A 15894-nucleotide genomic window follows, 5' to 3' on the forward strand; every position below is an offset into this window, starting at 1 on the left:
AGAGTCACGCATCAAACCGAAGACAACCATTAACTGGATGGATAGTTGGACTGAAATAAGACGATCAAAAGAGAATCTTTCAGATTTGAAAATATGCCTATCAAAAGCGAACAGATGGAGTACTTAATAAGGATATCTCAATATCACTTTTACCGTTATCGGGAGAGTTGCTTTATAGTCTTCCAATAATCTCATCCCAATCCAACTATTGTATTGGAAGAGTCACAACTACTCCTTTATTTAAGAAGAATTATAGTGAATTATTGGGTTGTCTTAATACTTATCGGGAAAGTTAAAAGGAAGACTGTTGGACCCAGGAAATAAGAATAAGAAAGAAAAGGAAACGTGGGCATACACGTCGCAGTAAACTTGAGGGAAAAGGCGGCCGGTCAATTCATCGCTCGTTGCGAGTCAAACACTCTCACTCGACTGTCGACACTCGTTGCCAGTCAAACACGATCTCTAGACGAATTGGATTTCCGAGCTAACACAGAAGCAAAGCTTCCAAACAAAGTGACACATTGGCCAAGCTTGCATTAACAACTCGATCAATCAGACAAATCACTCATCCAGATCCAGTCTACCTGCCGCGGAGCGATGGAGGGTGACCGGAGCAGCAGGAGATGGCTCTTCGTGTCGCTGAACCCGGCCGTCGCGGCAGCCGGGGAGTGGAGCGTACAGCCGTACCTCCTTGACATCCACGGCTGCCTGGACGAGCGCGGCCCGCGGCCCGTGATCCCGCTCAGCATCGGGGACCCCTCCTCGGCCCCCTCTTACCGCACCGCTCCCGAGGCGGTGGAGGCCGTCGCCACCGTCCTCCGCTCCAGTCAGTTCGACGGCTACCCATCCCGCGACACAAAACTCTCAGCTTGCCGGTCAGTGCTCATCCCCCTTGTTCGTCTCGCTACTGTTACAGTCTTGGAGCTATAATGGCGCTTGAATGTCTCCAAAATATATATATATATATATATAAAAGAATTACATAGATTGATAGTGTATTATAGCTTTTGCTAGATTCATTACATTCATGTAATATTTAATCATCATTATGTGAAATGCCATATTCTTATAGAAATTACTGGTCCAAGTATCATTGTGTAGACTATGCCAATGCTCTAAGCAATGTGCCACTAATGAGTAATGACTACAAATATCGGTATAATATATTGTTTTTGGGCGCCACACTGTATGAGCTTGGAAAACAGCAAAGATGTATCCAGCAGTTACATTAACAGGGTCCTCATGAGGGCAGCTTTAATAACCACTAGCATTTATTTCAACATATTTGTAAAATCTACTAAATTATAATCTTACAAAATACGTTCTGAGAAACAATCTGCACATATAATTTTCATAAGAGTTGCTGCTGTCTTGGTTCCTTGTCCACCTTGTTCACACATATGAACCAGTTCATGAGAAACGTATTGTCTCATAACAGCATACTGAATTCTTCATCTACATATAATAATTTGTTAAATCTTGTATGTACACGTAAGACATATTTCTTTTGTCAATACTTACTTTTTGCTTAAATCCAGAGCTGTTGCAGAGTACCTATCGTGTGGTCTCCCTTACAAGCTTTCCCCTGATGATGTTCTGCTCACTTCTGGATGCACCCAAGCAATCGAGACTGTGATGTCTGTTTTTGGCCAACCAGGTGTCAATATATTTCTCCCAAGGCCTGGTTACCCAAAACATGAAGCGCACGCTGTGATTCATAACATGGAAGTACGTCATTATGATCTTGTTCCGGAGAGAGGTTGGGAAGTTGACTTGGAAGCTGTTGAAGCTCTTGCAGATGAGAATACTGTTGCAATACTGATTATTAATCCCAATAACCCTTGTGGCTCTGTGTATAACTATGAGCATTTGTCCAAGGTTAGTAAGGTGTTTTATACAATGCTGGTTGCTAGGTAGCCTTACATTATTCGTGTAATTATGCTTATTATGTGCCTGTATCTGACTTAGATTGCAGATACAGCAAACAAGCTCGGTATGTTAGTCATCTCAGATGAGGTCTATGGGAACCTTGTCTATGGTAGCACTCCTTTTGTGCCAATGGGTGTTTTTGGGGAGACTGTTCCAATACTCACTCTTGGAGCTATATCAAAGAGATGGGCTGTACCTGGCTGGAGATTTGGCTGGATAGCAATTTGTGACCCAAAATGTATTCTGAAAGAAACCAAGGTGATTTTTCACAATCATTTATGCATCTTTTTTGTCTTAAAACTTTGTCAGTGGCACTGGTGGCCTGACGTGGTACAGTTATTTTTCAGTTCAGGTTTCTGTGTTTAGAGAATTCATATTTTTCATATGACATTTATTTGCTACTGGAACGTGAGATGTGAGTTGTGAGGACCTCTTAGTCTACTCTGCTTGTTCTTCTGATCTAGAAGTTACCATTGTAATTAGTTTCCCTATGTGAAAAGGAACCTTAATTGTTCAGATATATTCAATATTTTGAATGCAGCAAGGATTCAGATATATGTTAAAAGATATATTCTACATATAGATGTGTAAAGAATTGCACATTTGTATGTTTTATAATTTGAATTGTTTAGATATATTCAATACTTTGGATGCAACGACGATTACAGATATAGGTTATTAGATGCATTCAACACCACAGATGAGCAAAGGATTGCACATATGTATGCCGTGGCAAAATTTCTTTATGCAAATCACTGCACATGTTGAGATAGTTACAAAAAGGCTCAAAGATAACTCAAAGACATGCTTACAGTAGAGGCATGAGGGAGTTGCAAGCCAGAGTTAGAAAAGATCATATCTATCATGTTAGTGGTTGGCAATATGGTAAAAATAAAACCCCAAGAGCTCTTAGTGTAGTTGTCTTACCCCATTTTTCGGTTGTGGATACATATTGTGTTGACAGTGGTTGATGTGTCAGTAACATGCCTATTTTGGAGATAGCGCAAGCTTATCTGCGCAGAAGCTTTTGTGTTGTTCCTAGAATTAATTTTCTTTGTGATATTGTTGTTTCCATGTGACTCAAGGAATATCTTTGCTAACTATTTGTACTAAATTGAACTGTAATTCTAGGTTTCTAATTCACTGAGAAGCTTCAGAATGCTAACAGGAGATCCTGCAACATTTGTTCTGGTTAGTCTTTGGGTTACCAATATTGAATTCAGCTAGATGATCTTGAGAGAGCTGTTTTTTCTGTTGCTTGGCTCTAGCAATATATTCTATAGATATGCAAGTTGGTAGACCGGAATTTTTTTTTATTTTGAAACAGCAAGACTATACTAAGAATTTTTTATTTTATCATTTATCTCTTCTTAGAATCTTTTTAGAGGGGTTTTGTTTTTATTTCACTTCTTCAGACTTGTGTCAAGCGAATTTGACGATTTTAGGCCACCGTTTGGTTCATGACTAGTATAATTGTATGCACCTGACTTTCTTATTACTTTGTTACATCTATCACAGTCACATGCTGTTTCCTACATTTTACCAACTTTGGTAGTCAATCTGGCCTACACAAATGTGGGCTCATCATACTTTGGCAAGGAAAAAGAGAAGCTTCCACAGAAATTTGTTGCATTGTACTAAACTTTCTTTTAGGAACTGAGCTTAGATCAGTGTGGTGCGAGTGTGCACCCCAATTGACAAGGTTTAGGTCCAATTCTGCTCAAAGTTGGGTGCTTTCTTCTTCTAAACGGCTTACTTACCAAGTTTCTGCTAAGTTACCAGAACAAATTTGTATATCTGCCACTGACATCTCAACTTATTTTTCGATTTCCATTCTTGGCTTGATGCCTTAGGCATCTGAATTCTGTGCCCAGGTTTTACTTCTTCAGCAAGTTCATATTCTGACTAAAGCATTCTTATGAACCCTTTTCTGTAGGTTTCAGTAGTCACTGTGGTGTGTATAGTATTGGCATGATTATTTCGATGTATTGAAAATATTTCATTGTCTATGTTGTGTGGAAGATTTACCCATTATAAATTAATATTATGAAAATTATATTTCACCCCTTTGGTCATGCCTCACAATAAAATATGACGTAGTACACTACCTGCTAGGCCTTGGATGGTGTGACAAGGAGCCTTGTGTAATGTATGACGTTGTAGTGTTGTCCTGCCAAGCAATACTTGTTAGCGTGGCAAAAAAATATTATTTACAAACATATCAGGTGATTATTTTAAAAATAGTTAGTTTATAACAGGTTAAAAATTAAATTTTTTCATCAATTCATCAGGGAGCTATTCCTCATATTATGAAGAAAACAAATGATGAATTCTTTAGCAAGATTATCAAGTTGTTAAAGGAGGCCGCAGAAATATGCTACAACGAAATAAAGGAAATCAAGTGTATTACCTGTCCCCGGAAACCAGAGGGGTCATTTTTTATGATGGTAAGACAAACAGAACATACTTTTTACATTGCTTGAAAGAAACTAGGCTTCTGACAACCTATTCTGCAGGTGAAACTAGAGATATCACGGTTGTCCGACATTAGTGACGACTTGGATTTCTGCAGAAAGTTGGCAAAGGAGGAATCAGTCATTGTATTGCCTGGTATGTGGTAGAAGGGCTAATAGTTTTTCTACATCAAACATCAAATACATGCATATTTGCAGCATATATTGTGTAGACTGTAGAGCTGCATATTTATGCCACTCATCAGAGAATGTTATAAAAAGAATGACAATCAGTACTTGATTGATCACTAACCATCTGCTTTTAGTGGTTATATATAGCCTAATCAGCACATTATAGGCCTATGTAACTGACTGGTGGTAGAGCACTGCTAGCAAAAAGTATGCGTAAAATGACTGGCATTAATTTATTTGAGAGAGGCTCCAAAATGACATACTCTCATTTTTAACTAAAAAAAAAGGCAAGTGCACCGTTCTGTACTATATGTGCACCCCAAACACTAACAAGAAATTCTGACTGATTTTGCAGGGACTGCCTTAGGCATGGAAAACTGGTTGCGCATCACCTTTGCTTCGGAACCACCAAAACTGAAGCAAGGCCTTGGAAGGTTTAAGTCCTTTTGCCAGAGGCATGAGTCACAGGTCAACTAGGTTGATTGGCGCGCTCCGCCGTGCTAGTATAGCAGGCGCGTGGAAATAAATAAATGAGCGTAGACGTGAAGGTATTTTGCAGCTATATAGAGACGATGGGTTGTTGTCTTGTCACACTTCATATTTTTACTGTAAGTATGGTTTAACTTGAAAAATAGAAATGAACATTTGCTGGTACATTAATCATTCCATTGGAAGAGTAATGATTAAGATACATGTGATACAGAAAAAAGTACGCAATAATATTTATGAACGCCTCCCTCCTTCATCACAATATCTTTTGGGATAAAAACCAATCTGCTGACAGCCAGACATAGAAAACAGAACAAAGGATTTCATTCCAGGACAACAACTCAAACGTTGAGCACACAAAAGAGTTATAGTGATTTTCACACCACTATGAATGAGTAACGTTTGTTGAAATAAAGACATGCAACCATTGCATTTTGGTAAGCAGTACAAACCATTTTGTCAATTGCAGATGGAATCTATTAGATATTAGAATGGAAAGGTGGCTTCTCTTGGACATTGACTACCGACATGAACAACCATGCACCATGAATCAACTCTGAGCGGAACATCGAGCAACATGCAGCTTCTAAACACCTGAAAAGACCATTGTTTTACCGGAAGCTGTTTTCCAGCAATCCCAAAGAAAAATAAACACTCAATTTACTGAAGTTGTCTGGCTATTACAATGGTTGATTTTGAAATTGTCAATACATGAAGCAGTAGCTAAGATGATCTAGCTACTGCTTCATGTATTGACAATTTCAAAATCAACCATTATACTATTGTTCGAAAAGTACTCATATGCAAGGATCCAACGGTTGAGATTAATTGTATATTACTAAAACTTTAAGCTATAGTATAGGTAGCATGCATGAGTAGTATGGGTAGTATAGGGTATAATTGGAAAGATGTAAAATAGCATTGTTGAAATAGATCAAATATTTCTTAATTAGCATCTTCTTTCCTTTTTATTCCCCTTCTCACTTCCAATCGGTCGCTAGGGCTCCTCATTTCCAATCGGTTGCTAGGGTTGCACTGGGGCGGCCGCGATGATATAATACAAGAATAACGTGTAAGTCTATTACCATATTATTTGGCATATACCTTCATTCAGTTCCGAGCTCGACTACCATCATTTGGAGCCGTTCTGAACTTGCAGGAATCAAGGGGAGTGGTACAACCTACAAATGTCATACTCGAGGCGACGGACACACATATAGGCAAACCTGAATGATTCGGTAAGTGTATCTCTACATAAAAAGGTTCTATTTCAACATTACAATCTAAATATGTTTAACTTGCAAGTAAAGGTTATGAATGCTTACATCCGAATACTAAAAGCACAACCTAGTATCAACGGAAGGGAAGATGGATATGCCTATCTAGAGACAACTTACAATGCCAACATGATATGTGGGGATATCATCGCTTCATTACGAAATAATGAAGAAGGCAACTTCCGTTTATATCGCGACATGGTACAGCTTGCATCCTATTACAGCTATATAAGGTTGATTTGGCGTAGGCAAACATCTAACGAAACACATTTTTCAGGTCTTCTTTCCACTCAACATTAAAGATTGTCATTGGTATTTGGCGGTCATCAATGGTCGTAAGGGTGTCATTCAGGTACTTGACTCCAAGGGGACTGCCACTCGCCGGCAACAACTACATCAACTGGTTACACACTAATATTAGTACCGACTACTTAATAACAAATTATACATGATTACCTCAACCACTGATAATTGTATTGAACTCAGTTGCAAGGGTTGCAGAACCGTACGAATCGCCTTGTAGACCTGCAATTGATCACAGCATATAGGTGGAAGGACACCCAAGTCAAAGAATGGCTGGTCATTGAATGCATCAAAAAGAAAATTCAGATTGACAAGTACAATGCACAACAACACTTCTCAATATACTCGGGTTCCCATAATTAGTACTTCCTAACTTGTGTAAATACCAAATAATCTCGCAGCACATCGTGTGGACTATTCACGGTGAAATTCATGGAGCTTTGGACCGGAAACAAATTATCTTCCTTATTCACATAGGTAAGTTGAACAACACAAATTCAGCAACCCAATCTATGCCCCATGTTACACTACAGCTAACAGGCATTTGTATTTGTTATGCACAGAAGGATATGACTAATTTCAGGCTCAAGCTAGCTGTCACATTGGTTAACTATGCGTGGAACAAAGTGAAAGGAAGTCCAGGATACAAAGCTAGCAATGCCGACGAGATGTACACGCTGGAAGACAATGAAAAATAGATTACATTTCATTCTTTCTGTGTTTACTTCATTATCTAGGATGATCGAATATTCCAATCGAATCATGGTCTTTGCATTTCCAACCAACATTGCATACTACTGTTTCATTGCTGGAGGCAGAAAAGCACACAACATAGCCTAGAAAGAAAGGACCAAAAATATCTAATGAAATTTCAATCTATCTCTGCACGACCAAAGAAGAAATGCATCAACTATGAATCATATTGTGGCGGAACACCTCGGATTAACATAGCTAAAGCACGGTTGAGTCGCCTGACATACGAATCCCATACTTTAATCAAGTTAACTTGACGATCCGTCGGATTTCATCTGATAAAACCACTTAGACAGGACTGAGTTAGCATAGCTCACACGAAGGTGAGTGGTTCCAGAGAATACAACAGATCAAATAATTAGTCCAACGATTTATTATACACTGGTTCAAAATCAGAGTTTTACAAGGTTCAAAAGCAGCGGAAAGATAAAACAGCGGAAGCTAGCGCCGGGGTCGGATGTCCCTGATGAGACCGATCAGGACATCAACGATCCGGCTCCTCGCCATCCGAGGATGGATCCCACTCGACCGTCCACCCAGGAGGCAGCTGGGGAGGCCAAGTGCCAACACCAGCACACTCGGAAGCTTCAACTTCACCTGAAAAGAGATGCCGCAACAAGGCTGAGCTTCTAAGCTCAACAAGACTTAACTGACCGGTGGGAAAACTACTCCACCACTTCTAGACATGCAAGTCTCTTTGGCTGAGGGGTTTTGTTTGCCAAAAGCAACTATAGTAGGTTCTTACTTTCAATGTTTTAGCTCCAGTTCTCAGTTCATTAACCAGACTACTTTTGCAACTTATGCTAAGCAAACCCAGATCCAAACATTATGTGCATAAGCTTAACATCAAGTTCATCTCACCATCATGTTCCATCTTTACTCAGTGTAGCATAGCGATCAAGCAGTCTCAAACTGTGAGAGGCAGACGAATCGATTCGAGTTCCTTAACCATGCATGGCGAACCTAACCTCACGACATCCGCGCACCACCGAGGGTCGCTTCCTGTGTTGGCCGTCCCCATCAATTCCCTGATCCGTGTCGGGCCCACCTCTCTTGGTGCAAGGTTCCACAGACCCGGTCTCTGCCGTTCCGTGACCACACTTGCCACCACATACGGCCGCAGGGGAAACTCTGTTCCAGAGACAGTGGATCGAACCGCTCACGTCCAGGTTCAATCAGGTACTAGGCTTCCCCATCCCATAATGGGTATGATATTACTACTTTCAAACACTTGATCATGAACACCATCACTATCGGACCTTAAACAGATTCAAGTAAACAGACGGGGCGATCTACCGACCACCAAAAGAGTTCACCAAGCCCTGCCCCGTCCATCATCCTTATAGTTGTAACCAGAAGAAGAACAACCAACTCCTATAACTCGCGAGTGACAGGAAATCACTCGACTTCTACCGAGCCCTATTAAGCATTGCAACTACTCGGACTCAACAGACTAGTGTTCAGGTCAAGGAAACTAAGTCATGCATCTATGGTTTCAAACAACTCCTATAACATAAATGCACATACATACGAAGGAAGGCATGTGCAAGTTTATAAAGTTGGGTTCATGCTCCGGGGCTTGCCTTCGAGCGGGGTGGAGGCGAACTCGTCCTCTATGGGTTCTGCTTCAGCTCCTGCGGTCGGCAGCTCAGCTACTGCTCCATCTTCTGGCGTCGGATGTAGTTCGTATGTGCCATCGGTGAGATTTAGCTTTACACGAAAGTGCAATGCAGGGGTTAAACATTTAGATGGTTATTTCAACAACACTTGCATATTTTAGCTCAGACACTTGTAGCAAAGCTACAGGAAAGGTGGGGGAAGTCGAAACTTCAGTTGGTGGAGAACAGGACAAAAGGGTCGGATTGGGAGAAACTTATGATCTGACCCTTAGACCTAAGGAATAACTGTACTGGGGTCCTCAGACTTAACACAGAGAAGTCCCCAAAATTTTACACAGATACCCTCGGGTCAAAGGAAAAAGATACAGCCGAGCCCTCTGGCGAGGCGGATAAGGGTCGGCGAAACAGATAGGGTCGGGCAAGATGGAAAAAGGGGTCGGGCGAACCGGGAAGAGGGTCAGCAGCTTACCTTTAGGCCTACTGGTGAAGTCTTGGGATCGGGAAGGAACAGACTTAGGCGGAAAGACTAAGGCGCTAAGGCTTGGACGGCGGCGAGGTTCGATGGTGTTCCGGCGACGGCGGTGCTTCTTGTGGACAGCAAGCAAGCCCTAGCAACGTGCGGAGGAAACAGGCGGCTGGTGGGTTGGGAGAAGCGGGTTTGAGTGGAGAGGGGAACTTCCTCAAGAGCTTAAGCGGCAGTGCTCAAGTGCGAGCAGAGTATGGCGCGGCGAAGCAGCGATGGCGAAGGAAACTCCGGTAGGGGCTCTGGTACTCCTTTTTATAGCCACACGGAAGAGAGAGAGAGTTTGAGCAGCGTGAAGATCGGGTTGAAAAGGATGGAGTGCTCTGCCTTGGCGGCGATTGGGCGGTGCCTCCATTGGCCGGCGAAGCAGAGCTTTGGGGACAGGGTCTTTGGTCATTGGGCACTGGAGACACAGCCGGCGCAGGCGCGGTTTTGACGGGATTAAGAGTTGGCGAGGGCGAGCAGGGTCTGGTTGCGTCAAGCGGCGGATTGTGGGTGGCGACTTGACTGGCGTGTGACAGGAAGGAAGGCACTGCAAGCGAGGTCGCAACAGGCGAGGTGACAGGGCGAGCGGCGGCACGAGCGAGCGCAGAACAACGGCTTGCCGGGGCACGTTACTGGCGAGGCGGAAAAAAGAGCTGTCTCTGCCGGAGCCGTGGTTGGCGAGGGCGGTATCGTCGTGGAGTGCGCGCGTGGGCAGCGTGACTGTGGGGAAGACGCAAAAGCTGGAAGGCATCGGGGCGCGCGGCTGGGGATCCGGGCGAGGTGATGGGTGTGGGATTCGAGGCGGTCTGGCGCGGCTGCAGCAAATCCTCTGTCGCGGCGGCGACAGGGCGCCTTGGCGCGACCGGCGAGGGTGCGAGCGAGACGAGGCGAGGCAGAAAGGGCTGCAAGGGCTTCCGCACGCGATTGTGAAGGGGTGCGCTGATCTTTCTTGTCGCGGCTGGCGAGTAGGCGAGGCGGCGCTCGTCAGGGAGGTCGAGCCACGCGGCGGAGAGGCTCTGAAGCGGGGCGCACGCTGGCTCTGGCGTGTTTAACTCGAGAGATCTGGGGAATCTGGTTGTGGGTCCACCATCCAGTCTCTGGCTCTCCCGCAGCTCTAAGATTGTGGAGGAACACCGGTTTCGGGACTTAGGGAAGAGCTGCTGCTTGCTGGGTCGGTGCGATTTTGTTGGGTTTTTTTAGGGGTCGGACCGATGAAAACTGCAGACTTGGGATTAGTCTTGAGATTAACTCGGCTGATTAACTAAGGTCGTTACAGCCTACCCCCCTTAAAAATAATCTCATCCCGAGATTCGGGTGTAAGGGCAACCAGTGGGGGTGTGCGGTTCTTACCTTCTTGGCTGAAAAGAAAACCTCTGAAGTGCTTGTTCAGATACTCCTCTGTTTCCCAGGTTGCTTCCTCCTCCGTGTGGTTGTTCCATAGTATCTTGTACATTTTTACAACTTGCCGTCGGGTGTGTCTTTCCTTACGGTCGAGGACTTTGGCTAGGTACTCAGCGTAAGTCAGGTCAGGCTCGATTTGAAGTTGCTCCTGTTCCAAGACCTCAGTTGGGACTTGGACACATTTCTTCAGTTGGGATACATGGAAAACATCATGAATGGCCGAAAGCTGTTTTGGTAGTTGGATCCAGTAAGCAACGGGTCCACAAATTTCCACAATCTCATAAGGGCCAATGTAACGGGGAGCCAATTTCCCTTTTACTCCGAATCGTTGCACTCCTTCGGTCGGGGAGACTCGAAGATACACGTGATCACCAAGGTTAAACCGCAGGGGTCTCCTTCTCTTGTCGGAGTAACTCTTTTGTTGAGATTGGGCTGCCTTGAGATTTGCCTGAATCACCTTAACTTGTGCTTTGGCTTCTACTACTAGATCAGGACCGTAGGTTTGTCTTTCTCCAACTTGTGACCAACTCAATGGCGTCCGACACCTCTGACCATATAAGGCTTCAAACGGTGCCATCTTCAAGCTAGCCTGGTAGCTGTTGTTGCAGGAGAATTCTGCCAATGGTAAGAACTTATCCCAATTCTTGTCATAATGGATGACACAAGCTCGTAGCATGTCTTCAAGGATCTGATTTACTCTCTTGGTCTGACCATCGGTTTGCGGGTGATAGGTCGAGCTGCGAATGAGCTTGGTGCCAAGTGATGCTTGTAGTTGTTCCCAAAAATGCGCTACAAACTGAACTCCTCGATCAGATATGATCGTCCTAGGCACACCGTGCAGAGAAACAATGCGGTCAAGATACAGCTCTGCATATTTCTTGGCCGGGTAGGTGGTGTGAATAGGAAGAAAGTGAGCAGACTTGGTGAGGCGGTCCATGATAACCCAAATGGAGTCATGTCGCTGCGATGTAGGGGGCAGTCCAACAATGAAATCCATGCTGATGTCTTCCCATTTCCAGGATGGGATAGGTAGCGGCTGCAGGGTACCTGCTACCTTCAAATGGCTGGCCTTGACACGCTGGCAGGTGTCACATCCCGAGACATAGCGTGCAATTTCTGGCTTCATTCCACTCCACCAAAAAGTTTAACGAAGATCATGATACATCTTATTGCTGCCAGGATGGATGGAGAACTTGGAGAGATGAGCTTCATCTAGGAGTTGCTTCTTAAGAGTGGGGTCGGATGGGACAAGACGTCGATTTCCATAATACACTCTCCCATTCTCATCTTGTCGAAATTGCTTGTACCCTTCATCCTTCCATGAAATCTTCCTTTTAATTCGCTTTATTTCCTCGTCCTCTAACTGTGCCGTCCCAATTGGGTCCTTCAAAGAAGACTCAAGGGAAATATGACCGAGGGTTCCATGGGAAATAATCTCCAAACTAAGTTTTCCCATCTCATGACACAGAGTTTCTGTGAAGTTGATTACCGACAAGCAATTGCAATGGGTCTTGCGACTGAGAGCGTTTGCTACTACGTTGGCCTTGCCGGGGTGATAATGTACATCCAAATCATAATCCTTAATCAACTCCAACCATCTTCTTTGGCGCATGTTGAGGTCGGCTTGAGTGAAGATGTACTTGAGGCTCTTGTGATCGGTGTAGATGTTGCAGTGGGTGCCCATCAGATAGTGTCTCCATATCTTTAAGGCATGAATCACTACTGCTAACTCAAGATCATGGGTCGGATACTTCAGCTCATGCGGTCGCAACGCCCGCGAGGCATAGGCAATGACTCAGTTGTGTTGCATAAGAACACACCCAAGTCCAGTGCCAGAGGCGTCACAGTACACGTCAAATGGCCTGGAAGGGTCGGGTTGAGCTAAAACTGGGGTAGAAGTGAGCAGGTGTTTCAAGGTGTGGAAAGCTTCTTCGCACTTGTGGCTCCACACAAACTTGACTTCCTTTTTTAGTAGCTCGGTCATCAGCTTATCTATCTTTGAGAAATCCAGAATGAAACGCCGATAGTAGCCTGCTAGTCCAAGTAAACTGCGGATTTGCTGAACCGAAGTGGGTGGCTTCCAATCCATGACCTCCTGTACCTTGCTGGGGTCCACTGCTATGCCATTCCGAGAGATTGTGTGTCCCAAGAAATTGACACTCTCCAACCAGAATTCACACTTGGAGAACTTGGCATAAAGCTGATGATCTCTCAACCGCTGAAGAACCTGATAGAGTCGGAGTGCCCGATCTTTCGGTGAGTGGAGATAAATTCGACTTGGTGGAAGTAGACCCTCACGATCCGACTACGACGAGCGAACCCGAAGCGCCAATGCAATCGCTGAACCAACTTCCTGTGGTTACCAACCTTGCCAGCGCAAGATCAGCCTGATCACGAAGATCAATTCCTGTCCGCAATCGAAGAACGAACAAGAAAAAGAGGCGAGCAATCTAAATAAAAGGGACTCCGACTAAATAAAGGGGGCGCAGCCCCTGGAGTCCGGAGGAGGCACCACGGCAGGAGGGTGGCGCGCGCGACCAGGGGAAGGGCCGCGGCTCCCAACCCTAGGCGCCCCACCTGGGCTGCCCTTGTTGGGCCATCTTCTTATTCCGCTGGGCCTTCGTCCTTAACAGTATGATGAAGTTTAATTCTCTCGCACGGGCCCGAGTGATTGGCCCAACTGGATGATCAACTGTAGGCGCCTGAGGTGGAGGAGCAACTGGAGGCGCATGAGGTGCTGCTGGTGTAGATGTACTCGTGGTGTCCTCATCATCCTCCCCTTCTTGAACTGAAGTCATCCTCGACGGCAACTCCTCATCTTCGCCCGCATACGGTTTCAAATCTGCAACATTAAAACTCGTGGAAACACCAAACTCCGCAGGCAGGTCAAGGATATAAGCATTATCATTAATCTTGGTTAGCACTTTAAAAGGACCAGCAGCACGTGGCATCAATTTAGAACGACGTAAAGTAGAAAAACGATCCTTTCTCAAATGCAACCAAACCAGATCACCCAGTTCAAAAGTAACATGTTTTCTCCCTTTACTACCCGCAACCTGATATTTAGCATTAGCAGCAGCAATGTTTTGTTGAATTTGCTCATGCAAGCTAATCATTTGATCAACATGCGCAGCGACATCTATGTGTGGGGCGTCCTCAGCATCAAGCGCAAACAAATCAATAGGCGCCCGAGGAATATAACCATAAACAACCCGAAAGGGACACATCTTTGTAGAAGAATGTGTTGCATGATTATAAGCAAACTCAACATAAGGCAAGCAATCTTCCCAACGTTTCAAGTGTTTATCTAAAACAGCTCTAAGCATGGTGGACAAGGTTCGATTAACCACCTCAGTTTGTCCATCAGTCTGAGGGTGACAAGTGGTGCTAAACAGCAATTTAGTTCCCATTTTATTCCACAGTGATCTCCAAAAATGACTGAGAAACTTAGCATCACGATCAGAGACTATTGTATTTGGAATACCATGCAAACGAATAATCTCGCGAAAGAACAATTCAACAACATTGCTAGCATCATCAGTCTTATGACAAGGTATAAAATGAGCCATTTTGGAGAAACAATCAACAACCACAAAAATACTGTCCCTCCCCTTCTTAGTTCTAGGCAATCCCAAAACAAAGTCCATAGAAATATCAAGCCAAGGGGAAGTAGGAACAGGCAAAGGCATGTACAAACCATGGTTGTTCAATCGTGACTTAGCTTTCTGGCAAGTAGTGCAGCGTGCAACAAGGCGCTCAACATCAACGTGCATCCGGGGCCAAAAGAAGTGGGCAGCCAGCACTTCATGCATCTTGTAGACGCCAAAGTGCCCCATGAGACCGCCTCCATGCACTTCGTGTAACAACAAACGACGAACCGAGCTAGCTGGAACACACAGCTTGTTAGCGCGAAACAGGAACCCGTCCTGTATGTGAAATTTGCCCCATGGTTTGCCATGAATACAATGGGCGAAAGCATCTTTAAAATCAGCATCGTCCACATATTGATCCTTCACAGTTTGCAAGCCAAAGATTTTAAAATCTAACTGTGACAGCATGGTATAGCGACGAGACAAAGCATCAGCAATGACATTTTCCTTCCCGCTCTTGTGTTTAATAATGTAAGTGAAAGACTCAATGAATTCTACCCATTTAGCTTGACGACGGTTCAGGTTTGTTTGGGTACGAATATGTTTTAAAGCCTCATGATCAGAATGAATTATAAACTCGTGATGCCAAAGGTAGTGCTGCCAAGTATGCAAAGTGCGCACTAAAGCATAAAGCTCCTTATCATAAGTAGAATAATTCAAGCTAGCACCACTTAATTTCTCGCTATTGTAGGCAACCGGTTTTCCTTCTTGTAACAAAACAACACCTAGCCCAATACCGCTAGCATCGCATTCAAGCTCAAACACTTTAGTAAAATTAGGCAACTGCAAGAGAGGAGCATTGGTTAACTTATCTTTCAAGGTGTTGAACGCAACCTCTTGCGAATCACTCCAAGCAAAGGGAACATACATCCTTCTTTGTAAGCTCATGTAGAGGCGCTGCAATGGAGCTAAAATCATGAACAAACCGGCGGTAGAAACCTGCAAGGCCAAGAAAGCTTCGAATTTGTGTGACCGTCGTCGGTGTAGGCCACGCCCGAATGGCATCGATCTTGCTGCTATCCACCTCAATGCCCTGTGGAGTAACAACATAGCCAAGAAACGAGACACGTTGTGTGCAAAACATGCATTGTTCGAGGTTAGCAAACAAATGGGCCGCACGCAACGCATCAAAAACAGCACGCAAATGATCTAAATGCTCTTCCATAGACTTGCTGTAAATGAGGATATCATCAAAATAGACAACTACAAACAATCCTATGAAGGGCCTCAGAACTTCATTCATCAAACGCATAAATGTGCTGGGAGCATTTGTCAAACCAAACGGCATAACCAACCATTCATATAACCCAAATTTCATTT

The 15894-nt window shown here is 44.2% G+C and overlaps 1 protein-coding gene across 1 annotated transcript; it reads left to right on the forward strand.

Annotated features, from left to right (window-relative positions):
- Window positions 1–597: 597 nt before the first annotated feature.
- On the forward strand, window positions 598–5216 carry LOC117854015 (nicotianamine aminotransferase 1). The gene is made up of 7 exons (XM_034736295.1): window positions 598–875; window positions 1539–1878; window positions 1969–2187; window positions 3061–3120; window positions 4221–4376; window positions 4446–4539; window positions 4930–5216. Exons 1-7 carry the CDS (start codon window positions 598–600, stop codon window positions 5049–5051), a joined length of 1269 nt encoding a protein of 422 aa, XP_034592186.1. The 3' UTR covers window positions 5052–5216.
- The last annotated feature ends 10678 nt before the right edge of the window (window positions 5217–15894 follow it).

This window comes from Setaria viridis, chromosome 4 (assembly GCF_005286985.2).
Source record: "Setaria viridis chromosome 4, Setaria_viridis_v4.0, whole genome shotgun sequence".
NCBI classification, from domain to species: Eukaryota; Viridiplantae; Streptophyta; class Magnoliopsida; order Poales; family Poaceae; genus Setaria; species Setaria viridis.

Coding starts and splice junctions, on each gene's coding strand:
- LOC117854015 (XM_034736295.1), top strand. CDS start 598: ATGGAGGGTGACCGGAGCAGCAGGAGATGGCTCTTCGTGTCGCTGAAC. Junction 1,879..1,968: donor ACTATGAGCATTTGTCCAAG/GTTAGTAAGGTG, acceptor TATCTGACTTAG/ATTGCAGATACAGCAAACAA. Junction 4,540..4,929: donor ATCAGTCATTGTATTGCCTG/GTATGTGGTAGA, acceptor CTGATTTTGCAG/GGACTGCCTTAGGCATGGAA.